The sequence below is a fragment of the Mustela putorius genome, unplaced genomic scaffold, assembly GCF_011764305.1.
Source record: "Mustela putorius furo isolate JIRA1106 unplaced genomic scaffold, ASM1176430v1.1 tig00000228_pilon_pilon_pilon, whole genome shotgun sequence".
Lineage (NCBI taxonomy): Eukaryota > Metazoa > Chordata > Mammalia > Carnivora > Mustelidae > Mustela > Mustela putorius.
The window spans coordinates 32,998,789-33,014,674 of NW_025421322.1; the positions used below are offsets into that span (position 1 = coordinate 32,998,789).

General features: G+C 52.5%; 1 protein-coding gene across 2 annotated transcripts in view; it reads right to left on the minus strand.

Annotated features, from left to right (window-relative positions):
- NDRG1 (N-myc downstream regulated 1) overlaps window positions 1-15,886 on the minus strand; it is a 53,562-nt gene that overhangs the window by 5,754 nt on the left and 31,922 nt on the right. For both annotated transcript variants that reach the window (XM_004743589.3, XM_045078150.1), the window contains 8 exons: window positions 15,162-15,222; window positions 14,033-14,119; window positions 11,582-11,638; window positions 9,110-9,213; window positions 7,654-7,710; window positions 6,801-6,852; window positions 5,668-5,715; window positions 3,330-3,365 (listed from right to left, as the gene is read on the minus strand). In XM_004743589.3, coding sequence (XP_004743646.1) covers window positions 3,330-3,365; window positions 5,668-5,715; window positions 6,801-6,852; window positions 7,654-7,710; window positions 9,110-9,213; window positions 11,582-11,638; window positions 14,033-14,119; window positions 15,162-15,222 — 502 coding nt within the window. The remainder of the gene's footprint in view (window positions 1-3,329; window positions 3,366-5,667; window positions 5,716-6,800; window positions 6,853-7,653; window positions 7,711-9,109; window positions 9,214-11,581; window positions 11,639-14,032; window positions 14,120-15,161; window positions 15,223-15,886) is intronic.

A 15,886-nucleotide genomic window follows, 5' to 3' on the forward strand; every position in this document is an offset into this window, starting at 1 on the left:
CTGCTTCAAGAGAAGGCTGGCTGGCTGGCTGGCTGGAAGGATGGCGGACAGGTAGAGAAAAATAAAGACGGATGGACAGAAGTAAGGAGCATCGACAGATGGATGAAAAGAAAGGATGGATGCAAAGAGATTAAAAACAGAAGAGGAATCGATGGATGAATGGATGGATGGATGATGGACAGTTGGGTAAACCAACTAACCGAATCTATGGGCGACTTTAAGTGAAATGAGTTCGGAATACTGAGAACCTACCCAGTTCCATCAATTAATCTCTCCAAATTTAAATTCATCTGAACTGGGAGGTGACATGTTCTCAAGGCCATACCCACAGTCCCATTAACCGCCAACTATCCCAAGCGATGTCCCGGGTCTGCGCTCCTCAGTTTCTTTCCGCCCCAGTGAGAAGTCATCGGCAGTCGCAGTGTTCCTGCCCACCCCCACCAATGCCTGCCACTATTCTACAAACAGCCATGTGACATTTAAAGGAGAGGCTGTAGGGGGGCTGGGTGGCTCAGTCGGTTGAGCGTCTGCCTTGAGCTCAGGTCATGATCTCAGGGTCCTGGCATCGAATTCCGCATCAAGCTCTCTGCTCAGCAGTGAGTCGGCTTCTCCCTCTGCCTCTGTGATCTCTCTCGCTTTCGCTTTCTCTCAAATAAATAAAATCTTTTAAAAAAATAATCAATCAATCAATAAGGGAGAGGCTGTGTTCAAGCTGCCGTCTGGGGTTTGTGCGACAACAGTAAGTGACAGGAGTTGTCATCGGAGCCCAGCACAGAACAATTCTTCAGCCCCCCTTCCCCTTCCGTGACACTGCAACACACACCTGTTCTTCTCACCTCTGAGGCCTTGCAAATGGAATGAGGGATGGGGATGCCCCCTGGAAACACACCCCCAATCCTCGTAAGGGCAGGAGGAAGAGGAAGGACAGTAAACAGGGTCTCCCTGGACTGGTCTCCCGGAAACTAGGCTGGTTCAGCCCCTGCCAGGCTTTGACAACGTGTTTCCATTATGGTCAGGATTGGAGCTGTTCTCATTTCCAATACAGACAAGGAAGAAGGGGAAGGGGGCAGCGACAGGGGGAGGGAGGAAGGGAGGGCAGATCGAAGGAACCCTGGGGTCCCTCTCCCCGAGCCAGCCTGAGGACCGTGGGTCCTGGAGAAATACTGCTTCACTAGAAGTCCAGCAGCGAGCTGGATGCTGCAGGATGCACCACTCGCGTGCAGGTATTAAACCCTGCTTCTGTCTAAGCAGGCTCTATGGCGGGGAGCCCATCTGTTCCCTCTGGAGGCGGGACCAGCCCACCCTCCTCTGGTTTCTCCCAGCTGTAATGAGGCGTAACACAACAGCAGATGAAACACTACAAGGATTTTGTACTTTCCTAGTGGGAGCGGAGGGAGCCACTGCCAAGAGGCTAGTCGAGCTACCAAAAGCCACTTGTGCCTGCACTTCTGTGCAGAGTTCTGGAGAGAGTGGCTGCAGTTGAGAGACAATGCAGAGAAACGAGTCAAGCCCAGGATGCACCTGTTCCAGAAATCTGCTTCTCGGGGGTCTCCTCTTCAGAGCCCTCAGCGAAATACCCCATGACCCCAGACAGAAGACCATTCTCTGTTGGGACAGCTCTGGCTAGTACCAAGATTGTTCTGCCCCCAGATGGACCTGTCAGCCATCGCCCACTCCCTGGGGACTCAGAGCCAAGACTCTCCCTTTTCCATCACACAGTCCTTGAAACTGGCAGGGCCGCGTGAAATTAACCAAGAGCTGATCCTTCCCCCACTGAGAGGCTCTCCAGAGCCCCACAATGAACAGTGAGAAACTGGAAACTACCTGTAAGTGTCCAGCAGTAGTGCGTCAAGAAAACCTATTACAGGTTATCTGTGTGAAGGCATTCTGTCCTGCCATTAAAAGCAAGGTACAAAGCATTTTTAACCAAAGGAAGAGAGAGCTTGGAGATGTCAAGTTATGTGGACTAGTAAAAAATAGATACACGATATGATCCTAATCTTGCTTAAAGTAACAAAAATTAAAATGTACACAAGTATATAGAGAAGGAAGACTAGAAGTAAATAACTTTAAAGTTTGTAACAATGTTAACCTGAAGTTGGGGAACTACGGATGTGGGTTTTTTACTATTCTTTTATTCACCTGTATCTTTTTCATTGATGAACATGTATTACTTTGTAACTAGAAAATTAGAAGTACTAAATAGCATTGATTTAAAAAAAAAAAAACACCTCAAACTCATAAAATACACATTTCAGGTCCTGGTTCGTTACTGAGGAGGGCACATAGCCCTTTTTTCCTCTGAAAATCTGTTTTGTCTGATCTCCCCAGCCTGACATCATTGCTGGGATAACGGGCTCGTGGATAAGGCGGCCCTCAGGGCACCTGCCAGGGAGAGTCAGTAGGAAGACCTAGGGGGACGTGGTCTTAACCCTCTGGTGCTCGGTGCCCTCGTCCCTGTCTCTCCCTACACCCTGGCAGGTGAGACGGACCCTGAATGCAGGCTCATTGCCACCAGAGGCTCCCACGGTGGGGGCCCAGGGGGAAAGAGGGTACGTGTCTCTAGAAAAAGATCCAGATTCTAGTGCTGTTCATCAAGAAGGTGCTGGATTGCAGAAGCCATGAAGTCCCTTTCAGGAGGGCAGGGAACAGAAGACAGAACAGGCATCATTCCGTCCATTCCCACCGTTTGGTGGCAACGGCGACCCACGATTCACATCATGTTCCATGTTAGGATAGAGAAGCAAACTATGATGATGAAAACTCAAGGACAGAGATTCCGAAGTTCCTTCCCTGGTTAGGTCAGTGGGGTTATTTACGGATGGGGGATGGGAGGGATGAGTGGTTGGGCAGCAAACACACTGCACTGACGTCTGTACGCACATGCACGCACACGTGCACACACGTATGTGTTCACATGCGCACTCACAGGCGTGCTCAGACACACGCACGTGTTCACAGGCACAGTCATACATGTGTACACACACACACACACACACACACACACACTTTGGCTTCATCTCCCCACTGCCCCGCTCTGCTTGGCCTTGAGCTCCGGCAGAATCCTGTGGTCTCTGAGGGCGAACCCCAGACACAGTTAGACTTGGGTCTGCAGGGGTCAAGCCGTGTCCGTGCATCAAACCCCCTCCCCTCATAAACCCCAGCGTCATCCACCCCGCTGGGGTTCCTAGGATGCTCAAGCAATTTCTGTATACAGTGACATGTCCGTGGTGTCGTCAGATGTCACAGTGAGTTGGGGGACAAGCAGACAGTGGGGGAATGGGTGCTAACAGGACACAGAGGCACCCACGGGACAGGTGGGAACTCACCTGGGAGATCTGTGGGAGGCCACCGCAATCCGCCATCTAGGAGAGAGGGAAGCTGGTCAGTGCCAAACACCACGGCAGAGGCCTCCCTCCCCAGGGGACCCGCCTGCCACCGCCCGGCCCGGTCTGGCCTCGTTCAGCTGACACTGGGCACCTGACGGGTGGAGAGACACCCACCCCCACCCACCAGGGCTGCTCGTTTCTGTCCATCTCGGCATGGATCTGTGTCTTCTTGACTGAGATGCCAGATACCCTGCTGGCCCCTGGATATTTCCCCAGTTCCCTGAGAACCGAAGGTGCGAACATCCCACAGCAGAGGCACATGGTGGGCCAGAGAGAGCTCGAGGAACCAGCAGGCCCGAGGCCAGGGTCCATCTGACCAGAAAGCCTCCGTGCGGGAGGCCCCGCACACACACACGTTCTCGTCGAACGTTCCGAACGTTCCCTTAGACAGAAACCGCTCCACCTGGGAAGGCCGGCCTCAGTCTCCCCACTGGCTACACCAGCACAAACACCACAGCTTCCAAAGTTTCTACGGAATCATCAAACCACCAGGCACGTGGGACCATGACCCAGAGACCCAGGGCTCGGGAGACTGGGGCAGCAGGTGGGGACAGCAGGGGGGACGGGGTGAGGACGGCTAGGAGAGACACGGGACCGGCAGGCCTGGTGAGGGACCGGGACGGCAGCTGGCACTGGGCCAGGCCAAGGCCCAGCGTCTCGCCTCAGGGTCAGGCTAACTGGGGTATCTGGGGGCACCCATGCAGCGACAGGACACCAGAACCGACCCCAGGGGCCAGGCTGTCTGGACTCAGATCCTCATCGCGGCCAAATCCGCCCCTGCTCATAGGTTGTCACCTTCCTTCCACAGATGTGCTGAGCTAAGATGAGGTCGTACTGGAGGAAGGTGGACCTGAAATCCAGTGACTGGGGGGTGTCCTTAAAACCAGAGGGAAATCTAGACACAGGGCTGCCCAGAGAGAAGGTTGGGCGGCATGGAGGCAGAGACAGGAGGAATGCGGCTGCCAGCAGGGAAACTGAGGCCTGTCGGCAACGGCCACAAAAGGGAAGAACATGAAAGGGGCCTCCCTAGAGCCCTCGAAGGGGCCGTGGCCCTGCCCACATCTGGACTTGGGACTTGCAGCTTCTTGACCGCATGGCAGCAAGAGAACAGACTCCTGTGACTTTCAGCACCGCACCCCCCTTCCCCTGATCTGGTTGCTTATAATGGAGACGAGGAGACTAAACCCCTTCTCGAATGCTCCATCCTCCTCTCCCTATCAGCAGTAACTGTGACCTCTCTGTCTTTCTCCTGGGATAGCGGCCCCAGTGCTGCCAGAATCCAGACACAGTTTGCTGGGACAGTTAGGAAAGTCAACGGGCCTCCTGGTGCCGATCAGCAGCCCCCCGGGGCCCAAAGCCCCACATCTTCACCTGTAATTTCCCGTGAAGGAATCTTGATAGAAAATGTATGTGAAGTCAGGGCACCTGGGTGGCTCAGTGGGTTAAGCCTCTGCCTTCGGCTCAGTTCATTATCTCAGGGTCATGGGATCGAGCCCCACATCGGGCTCTCTGCTCAGCAGGAAGCCTGCTTCCCCCCAACTCTCTGCCTGCATCTCTGCCTACTTGTGATCTCACTCTCTGTCAAATAAATAAATAAAACCTTTTGAAAGAAAGAAAGAAAGAAAGGAAATGTATGTGAAGAGCCGGCTCCGGGGACCAGGTCCCCTCCTCAGTATCAGACGCCTCCCAGTGCCTTTCACAAGGCCACTGAAGGCACAGTCCTCCACAGACCCTCAGCTCATTCCACGCAGGCCCTACCTGGGTTGCCTGCCCTCCTGGAGGTACAACCAGAAAGGGTCCTCATCTTGTGTGGTGCCTTTACGCAAGTCACAAACAATATGGTGGCTGGACTGGGAGTCAGGGAGGGCACAGACCCTCCATCTGGCCTCAGGGACAGCGAGCACCTCAAGTACCCAGAGAAGCTGCCAAAGTCCTGCCCTCCCATGGCAGAGCCCCTCTTGGAGGAACATCCAGCCCAACACTTAGGAGAGCCCCTGCTTGCACAAATCCTAGTCCATCCTTCATTGGAGAACCAAGGCCAGTAGCCCACAGACTCTAGGGCTCCCCCCAGGGGTCTAGACAGTTCCTTTCATCTCTGCAGCCTAGGGTGTCCAGCCACGGGCACAACAGATAGATGTTCACGAACACACACATTAAATAATTATTTCAAATGGTCTCTGCCCCCAGCTGTGCCTCAATTAGGCACTACTCCATTCTGCAGCGAGCTAGGGGTTTCTGAGAAAGAAACAAAGGCAAACTCGCATCCTTCTGCCTGTACCTTCAGGAGAGTAGTCTTTGTTGGATCCAACTTCGAGTTGCACTCCACCTGAACCAGGAAAAGGGAGAAGAGATCTGTTAATTTCCCACCCACAGCCAAGGTCATCAGCCTTCCCCCTTCGCTGCCCCCAGAGTGGCAACTCGTCTTCCCACTAGCACGGAGGCAAGAATGTGAGCTTCAAGATGAAGCGACGTAACCGAAGTTCCAGCTCCATCATTACTAGCGACCTTTGACAAGTTACTTAATTTCTTTGAGCCTCCGTTTCTTTATCCATAAAATGGGGGTAATCTTTTTTCGAAGGATTGTTACAAAGATGAGCTAAAATCCAGCAGACGCTCCAGAAACAGCTGCTGCATGAATGGGCTTACTTAACCCAGTGCTGCCAGAGGTTCTACAAGCGGATCAACATCTGCAGTCCTGACAACCAGTCTTCATACGAGATTAACACCCACTAGCTTTAATTTGTCAATGACTATCTCAGAAGCACATCCAAACTGGACAAAATACCCACATGTAACCTGTGATGTTCCAAGTGCCCTACAGTAAGATTATTATCTCCCTTCATATGAACAATATCTCTGCACTGATATATCCTACGATTACGCCTGGTGGGTCAGATCACAGGAAACTCATGGCCCTTTGCAAGTCCCACTCTGTAGCCACAAGGTGTGTCACCATGCTAGCACTCTGCTCAGTAACCCCTAAGGTTCTCTGTCTTCAGCTGTGGGGCTATGAGAGGGTCAGGTCTGCACTTTGCCTCTCCAACATCCCAGGTGGGAATTAAGGGATGAAATGAGTCAGAAAGCCTGGTCTAAACGCCACTCCCCAAGGCCCTCTCTGCCCTGCCAGAAAATCAGGCACCAAGCACGTCTGGAAACTCTACCAGATTCCCGAACGAGAGGAGAGTCTGTTGGCCGGGAAGCCAAGCGGCAAACATGCCCATCTAAACAGACCAATGGGAGGTGGAACAGCAGGTGTTGGGCCTGGAAATAAAAGACAGAGGACCCGGTGCCAAGCAAACAGGGCTGGCAGTCACCAGGGGTAGAGGCTGATGTTGGGGCCCTCTGCCCAAAGGCCAACCAGATTCAGACTGTCGAATTAAGCACAGAAACAAGTGGACGATTCCTACATACCACAGCATCCACAGCAGGAGAGTTGTCCCCAACCACCAACAAAGCAGGACACCTGGGAACAGAGAGAGAAGAGCGAGTTAACACAAAGTTTACTTATTAAAGATTCATATGCTCCCAGGCCTCCCAGGCTGAGACCAGAGTTCTAAAAATATTTGTTTTGGTCTCCCCAGTACCCTTTGCTCTTCGAAATTTCTTCTCCTTCCATTCTCTGCTTTGTTTTAAGATAAACTGAGATGATAGTCATTTACACCTTAGTATGAATTTCAGCCAGAGAATTTCTGGGCCCTGATGTTTTAGTCTCAAGCATCCTCTCCTCAAGGAAGGAGGAGTAGGGCTCTGCCAACAATTAAGACCAGAGACCACGTGGACATGCCCGACAAAGGGAATGGCATATGCCAAGTTCAGGTGTCAAATAACATGGCTCACTGACAGAACTACAAAAGACAGAGGATACTGGCAGAATGCAGTCCGCTGTACCCATGACTAGCTTATAGGGTACTTCAGGGTGGGACTAATGTCTTAGCCATCTCCCGGTTCTGTGAAAGCAAAGCCTAATGCAATATTCAACATAGAGTAGGTACTTAGTAAGTTTTATCCAAAGTACACGCATCGCTCCTTCTCTGAGACCCTAGGCCCCCACCCAAGTCGCAGGGACACCCCCAGGAATTGAACCCCTGCACATCAAGTAGGCGAGAGAGACTGGGCCAGGCCTGCCTCCTGCGAAGCACACACCCAGGGTGCGCCACTGATGGATGTCCTGGCACAGAGCGCCAACCCTGCCAAACACAGAAGGACGGCCCTGCCAGGGGCTGAGCAAGACGACAAGATGGCGAGGGGGAGAAAGGCCACTCACTGCAGGGTGACTGTGTGGGTTCCCGGCATCGGCCGCTCAATCTCCAGGTCCCGCCGGCTGCAGATGACAAACGCATGGTTACATCGTTACCTGGACAGCCCCTCCCATCTCCCTAATCCCAGGAGGCCCTGCCACTGGCTGTCCTGGCAAAACACTCGTGTCCCAACCCGCATGGCTCTCCGGGCCAGCACAGCCTCTCAGGGCCCATGTAAATGGTTTTAGGGACAGCAGGACTCACTCATTTCCCATGGCACCCACCTCCTTGTCCCCAACCCGAGTCCTCTACACAATCTCTTTTACATTGCAGACCTGATCCTTTCCCTCCTGCATTTCAAAGCCTCCCACGGTTTCCTACTGTGCCACCTCCTGCCCAGCATGGGCCCGGCCAGCCCCATGGCTCACCCCTGCAGCCGTCTATCCAGCCTCTCACCTCCTGAGGGCAGACACCCTTTTCCAGAGCATGGCCTGGAGCCAGAGAGACTGGATTCAAATCACACCCTTCCATGTACTCGCTGTGTGACTTTGGGCAGAATGCTGAACCTCTCTGTGCATGTGCTTCCTTGGCAGGAAATGGTGATGGTAACAGTGTCCCAGGATTTTTAAGAGGATTTACTTGATTCCTAGGGGCACCATGAGGGTAAAGCAGTGTGTGGGACTTGGAGGTTTGTTCTGGTCTCTGCAGGTCTGCTGCTTAGCCAACAGCCTAATTGTTCAGGCTCTCGGGAAGTATTTGCTTAAGAAATGCTCTGCAGGGTCCCACGTCTTCAGTTGCCCACTGGGGCAGGACCTCTCCCTCCTGCACTGAGAGGCGGGATGCTGGGAGGATGGTAGAGGAGATGGACACTGAACTTTGTTAGACACTAGCGCCTTTCATGAAGCAAGCTACTGACTGCAGAGAGATACAGTCCCGAGGCTCCTTCCTGTCCCCCAAATGGGAGAGCAGCAGATGGCGTTCCCTGTTTGCAGAACACCTGGCTGACACCAGTGTCCCTGAGCTGTCCCCTCCCTTAGCTGAGGTCCAGACCAGCCCCTCACTATCATGAAGAGGGCTAACACCTTGCCAAAGGCTGGAGGGATGTGCTCCTCGTCCTTGGCTTGACTCACCTTCCGGCAGCTTCTCTGGACTCCTCCCTCCCACTCGTTCCCGCCCCTCACTCTCTTCACCCTCCTCACACCTGGCCTCTCTGCAGGGTCAGCCGGGGCACGGACACTTATTCCAAACCCCGGTGGTGGGGGGGGTGTGCGCGTGACCGTGTCTCCCTCATGCCTGCGTCCCCCTCGTCTGGAGTGCAGAACTCCGGGAAGCACCTGTCTCCCTCTCCCAGCCATCTCTGTTCAAATTCAGGGGCTGGATCCTCTATTGACTTCATAAGCCCCCTTTGCCTTATGCCACATTCCAGACCAACAAAAGGAACTCGATTGATGGCCACTCGGTGGTCGAGCCGCGGACTAATACCTGTTGTAGGCGTTGATGAACAGATGCAGGTTGCTGGGGTTCAGGTCGTTCACAATGTGCTGGCGGTACGTGTGGACCACCTCCACATTGTTCTGCATTTCCTCCTGCATTGAAAGAGGAAGACAGCCTTTGCTGGGACCAGGTCCCCGGGGCCACTCCCGAGTACCTCCATTCTTCGGGTTATGCAGGTACAGAGATAATAAGGCATAATGCATTCAACTCCCAGGGAGCCTGAACAGACTGCAGGAAATGCAGTCTGATTTGCCTATCAGCTGATAACAGGAAGGAATGCAAACCCACAAAAGGAAAAGAACGCTCTTCTGGGGGGCACCTGGGTGGCTCAGTGGGTTAAGCCTCTGCCTTCGGCTCAGGTCATGATCTCAGGGTTCTGGGATCGAGTACCACATCGGGCTCTCTGCTCAGCAGGGAGCCTGCTTCCTCCTCTCACTCTCTCTCTCTGCCTGCCTCTTTGCCTACTTGTGATCTCTCTCTGTCGAATAAATAAATAAAAATCTTAAAACAAACAAACAAACAAACAAACAAAAAAAACGCTCTTCTGGGTTCCTTACTTCTTCAGGCCTTTTTAATTTGAGGTCAGTCCTCCCAAACCTGGAGCTTGTCTCTGACACTCTCCTTTTTTGGGGGCAAGTGTCTTAACCTCTTGGAGCCTTAGTCCCCTCAAAAATTAAAGGGGGGATGACTATTCCCTGTATCAGCAGGCTGTGGGATTAAGAGAGGTGGTGCACATAAAAGCCCTTTGTAAAGAGTAAAAATTGATGCAACTCTTAGAAGTTAATGTTTTTAAGGGGGAGTTGAGAAGTTTTTCATGCTGGAAGCACAAAACCAAAGCATGCAACTCCTGTGAACCTTCTGGAAAGAAGGGCCTTCTCAGCTTCCGGGGGCGGGGGGGCGAGCCAGAGACCTGCAGAAGCCTTAGCTTTCCCTCTCCCTGGTTTCTTTCTGAATGTGATTTGGGACAAACAAACAAGTTACAAGCTTGCTCTGTTTGTCATTTGTAAGAGAGCGGATGTGACGGCTCCACGAAATGGCCTGATGTGATCAGTGGCCGCCAGGGCAGGACAGGGAGGGAGCAAAAGGGACCGCGTGTCCAGCCCGAGCTATTGTCTGACAGTCCATGATCAATCAGTGAAGCAACAAAGAAGCCAACATGCCGTTAGAAACGTAATCAAGAAAAAAACCATCGTACATTGTGCTGCCGGTTCAGACAAAAAACAAAAACAAACAAAACAAAACAAAACAAAAACAACAACAACAACAAAACAACAAACTATAGCAACCTGGGGGTTCCTCAAGTAATGTGGGGCAGAAGCAGGTCAGACTCTCACCCTACACTTGACACCCCCTCCTGCAAGGAAATACAGAAACTGACTTTAATTTCTCCCATGGTCCCCTCAGGCTCAGATGATACACACTCCGGTGGAGGAGACGTATCGTATCGCAAACTGAAGGGAGCACAAAGGGGAAGACAGCTACCGTGGGCCGAGGCTAGCCCCAGAGGCCACATCCATGTCAAGCCCCTGGGCACCGTGACCGCTAACTTATCTGAAAAAGAAGTCTTTGTAGATACCATTGAGAAGGATCCTGATATGAGATCATTCAAGATCATCCCAGTAGGTCCTAAATCTAACGATAAGTGTCCTTATAAGAGAAAGGCAGAGGGAGGTTTTGTTGTTGTTGTTGTTGTTGTTGTTTTTAAGATTTTATTTATTTATTTGAGACAGAGGGAGAGAGCGTGAGTGAGTCGGTGGGAGGAGCAGAGGGCACGGGGCGGGCAGACTCCATGCTGAGCGCGGAGCCTGACGCCGGGCTCGATCTCACAACCCCGAGATCATGCCCAGAGCTGAAATCGAAGAGTCGGGCGCTCCACTGAGGCGCCCCCAGTGGGAGATCTGAAACAGACGCGGAGAGGCCCCCAGAGACAGAGACAGAGCCTGGAGGGCTGAGCCACAAGCCAGAGAATTCTGAAGCTACCAGAAGCGGGAAAAGCAAGGGAGCAGCTGCAGAGACGGATCTCAAAGCAACTGCGCCCAGCGCACGAGGTGGTGCCTTTTATGTAAAACTCTAGGAAATACGACCTCATCTCCAGCGATGGTCAGCAGATCAGAAGCTGTCCAAGGGGCAGGGAGGGAAGGCTTATTAGCAAAGGGTATGGGGGGCTTTCAGGGGTGATGGATATGGTCATCATCTCAATCAGTGTGGCTTTATGGGGAATGTGCGTATGTGTCAGCATTGGTGAAATTTCATACTTCTAATACCAAAGCACCTTTAAAAAGCCTCATGTTAGAAAGAGAGCAAGCGGGACCTCATTGGAAAGCAGTCACGGGCGCTGTGGGCGAGGCGGACGTCAGCAGAGGTCTCAGGGGTTTGTGTCTGGCTGGTCTCTGCGCCCAAGGCCCAAGCAGCACGCAGTCGCATGGCATGAAGGACAGGATGTGAGGCCACGCCACTCACCTTCCCAAAGAGGTGGGACACCACCATGTCTGGAAGGGCTTGGGTCCATCCGGAGATCTGGGCAGGGCAAGAACAGGTGTGGTGAGAACAGGTGTTTGCGGTGGTGGGTCAGCAAAGCCTTCAGTGCTGCGCCCCCCACACTTTTAGGTCTGAAGACAGCCCCCTCATGGGCACTTGGTTACCTGTTCCAGTTGCCTGAAAGACCTGGGCCCTCCCTGAAGGCAGCACCTGAGTCTCCACCAATCACTTGTTCCCAGGGCCCCACGCACAGTGCAAAGATGCACAGAAAACAGGAGCTGAACAGAGACCCAGCCTGCTCCTGGCCTTCCCTGTGCTGTAGCACACTGGGTTCTCCCAAGGAGGGCCCCCTCCCTTTCTTCTATACACACACCAAGCTCTTCTAGTCTCTACCCCAGGACCTGCTTACCTTGAACTAGCCTTCCTGTATCATCCTCTAGATTACCCCCGTCGAGCCAGTATCATCTCTTGGAATATATGGAGGTCACTAAAGACACGGCCAACTTTCTCCCCTCTCTCTCTCCCCAACACAATGCCAGGTATACAGCAGGAGCTCCATAAATGCTAGATATACAGCAGGAGCCCCATGAACGCTAGGTGCGTAAGAAGAGCTCCATAAATGATCAGGATACAGCAGGAGCTCCATAAATGCGTGCTGACCAATTTCAGTGTCAGGCAAGGATGGGCAGGATAGAGAAGCTCCAGACCAGGGGACTCTTCAGACTGGGGGTCCTGCCCTACACGTGCTGTGTGGGTCTGGGTGGGTTGCAGAGTCTCTGAAGCTCGAGCCTCTTATCTATTAAGCAGCCGTGCCGGGAGCTTCAAAGACGCAAGGTCAAGGTGAGGATAACATGAAGCGACCACACGTGTCATAGGATCTGACATCAGTGCCTGACACATCATAGACGACTCCCGATATAGGGCTTTTTCCTCTTGGGGTTGGAAAGGAAGGATATGGTGCAGATACTAAAGCCACACAGACATTCCTCAGGCCCTACTCTGGCCAATGGTCAGCGTCCCCAGCCCTCCACGTCTGGCTCCAAACAGTTACCCAGAAGCCAAACTGGCTGACGGTAATATCACTTCCTTTCCTGGAAAATAGAATAAAAAACAGGGAGTGTGCTCCGCTTCTGAATATCACGCAGATCAGAGGGATGGGCTCCTGCATTTTGGCAGAAGGTTCCAGAAAAAAATGCAGTATCAGAGTGGCCAAGACGTGTGGGAGGTAGCAGGGAGGGGCGCAACCCCTTCAAACGTTGGTCTGCGACAGCCACCCAACACTTGGCAAAAACATACTTTCAAAATGAAGGGCCAGGATCACCCCAGCTTGAAAGGTTCTGTCCTGTTTCAATTGGAACGGCTAACCTCTTCCCTTGGCAAATACTGGTGCCTTTATGAAAAAACACAATAATCATTTTTAAAAGATAAACAAGGAACGCTAGGACGCCAGCCAGAGCTGAGCCTCCCAAGACAGCATGCGTCCCTCCCCTCCAGGCAGGCATGGGTCCTGCCCCCTCTGTATTCCCAGACCTGCAGTGCTTGGGTCAAGGGGCCGTTCCACACCTGCTGGATGAGACCGGGGAAGGAGGCAGGAGGTGAGGCCCAAGGACTACGGAGTCCATGGGATCTGGATTCAGCCCTAGTTCTCCCACTGTCTAGCTTTGTGCGATCTTGGACAGCTTCCTTCACTTCTGAGCCTCCCTTTCCTCCTCCAGAACCTGGTTTTAACAAGTCCACCGCCCGGAGTCACTGGGAGGATTCAATGTGGTCAGACAGTGCGAAGAGCGCCTGGGAAATACTCAGGACACACTAGCTAATTATTGTCGTCATCAAATGAGTAGCGGCGCTGGTCCTAAACACACCCTCCTTTTTCATCAATGATATGTGGGTTCCTGACATCAGAGGCCTTTGTCTTGTTCCTCTTTTGATTTCCAGTGTCTTGACCGAAGCCCAGTACATGTTAGGTCCTCAGGAAACACTTCTTAACCCAAGCTATGCTTATCCAAGCTGGCTCGAGGACTCGCATCCCCATGGGATGTCTAGTTTAGATCACAGTGTCCTACTGGAATCTTCTGAATGGCAAATGGCTGAGGTCATGTTTACTACCCCAAACAAAGCAAAGCAAACTGTTTTCTTTAAAGGGGTGGGGAGTAGGAGGCTGCAAGGGGTTTGGGTGGGCACAACTATTCCACTTGCTTGACCCTGACCCTAGACCTTACCCTGACCCTATCCCAGACCCTCACCCTGGCCCTGACCCGGCCCTGCCCCTGGCCCAGACCCTGACCCTGGCCCTGACCCTGCCCCTGGCCCAGCCCTGACCCTAGCCCTGACCCTAACCCTGGCCCTGACCATAGCCCTGGCCCTAACCCTGGCCGTGACTGGAGCCCTGACCCTGATAGTGACCTTGGTCTTGGCCCTGACCCCCAGCCTCACCTTGGATGCAGCCCAATCCATCCAGCCTTCTGCACAAGGGTTCACGTTGATAAGGACGAGTCCCTCCACCATCTCGGGGTTGTTTAGCTGCAATTCAAGACATAAGGTGAGTGGCAACGCTGTGATCTCAGATACCATGCACTTCCAAGGTGAAGTAGAAAATGGAGAAAAGTACCAGAAAAGGGCCCATGTGCATCCCCAGAGCAGTCTGCTGCCCTCAAGACCCTTCAGCCCCACCTCCCATGCCAAATGGAGGCTCCAGTGCAACAGACACAGGACTGAGCCCGAGACAGTGGGGCGGGGAAGCAGGGGAAGGAGACGTGTGTGCGCTTGGCACACCTGCCTTGGGCAAATCACTTCCCCTTCCTGCACCCCCAGCTGCCAGATGGGTCTACCAGAGCACCAGTTTCAAGGTCAGGAAGGGCATGTCATGGCTCCTTAGCAACCACTCCTGGAAGACACATCTGTGTCCATCTCATATCGAACACGGATCTTCCTTTATCAGCCCAGAGCTTCGTCCATCAGGGTTCTGGGTTTTTCTGTTTTTTTTTTTTTTTTGTTGTTGTTTTTTTTTTTTAATTCATACCAGCATTTCTGAGTTCTGACAACGTCCAGCAAATGACATGCAGTCGGAATACCTTCAAGTCTATTCATCAAACGAGCACTGCTGCATTTTTAAGCAGCTGCTCGGTAAGGACACAGGGGCTCCAGGAGCACCTGGCTTGGACCCACAGTCACGTGAACCTATGTGTCTCTGATTCTAGTGGAGAATCAGTCAGAATCCGGAAGCTGTGGGGTTTTCATGAAGCAGCAGAAGATATGGTGACATGAGGACCTCCCATAACCAACCAAGAAGTGAGCAAAACCAGTGATCAAAGAGTCAGTCTGTCTGCGGTAGGAAAGGCAAGGTTGTCAGCACGTATATGAGTACACTCGCACGCGTGTGCGCACACATGACTCTGGACCACACACCACCATGTGAACTGCGGTTCTTCCTTCAGACTTAAATTATGGGTCATTTCTCTCTTCATTCTGGGATTTTTGATGCTTTTCCAGTTATTTTCCTTAATCCTGACTCAGTTGCATTTAACACATTTTTTTTTTTTTTAAAAAATGCCCAAGAACTCACAGCAAAGCGAGTGAGGATGTAAGCACCTGCTCCCGTTCCCATGCCAATAATGCTTTTCAGCCTGCAAGCAGAAATAAAAAGGCATGTCACACAAGGATGAGCAATGGGAGCCCTAATGACCCTCTTAAAACCCCCCCCACTCCTGGCCCCTAAGGAACACCACCTGCCCCCAGCGTCTGTCCCGCTCATGGCGGAGTGTGGCTGGCAAGCCAGAACACGCTGCCTCAAGGACCCGACATGCATCATGCTTTACGGCTTGACAGAACACCGTGACCTTGGGAGAGACTCATCCCTTTTCTCAGGCAGGCTCTGAGAGACTGCCTGACATTTATGGGAAGGCCCATTACGGCACCACTTCTTCCCCTCTTAAGCTTTATTTTAGACTCTGAAACTAGGAAGGAAAATAAATTGGCCAAGAACTCTGAGGTATGATCCTCACACAAAAGGCTCAAGTAAAAGGCAAATGAGCACTTCAGAAATAGGGCATGGAGGGAGAAATGGAAGGCAGGCCACCCTCTTCCAGAACATTCCATCAATAAGGAAGAGCAATGAAAGAAGAGGGGGCAGGGAAAGGATGGGGGGGAGGCGGGCTTTAGGTGATGGATTTGCTCATGGAGAAAAGCCCAGCGGGAGGGAGGTAGACCATGGAGTAGAGACGGTGTGACAGCTCATTTCTTTCCTGACCATTCACCCTACATTTCAGTGGCTAGGCCAGATCAAAGCCA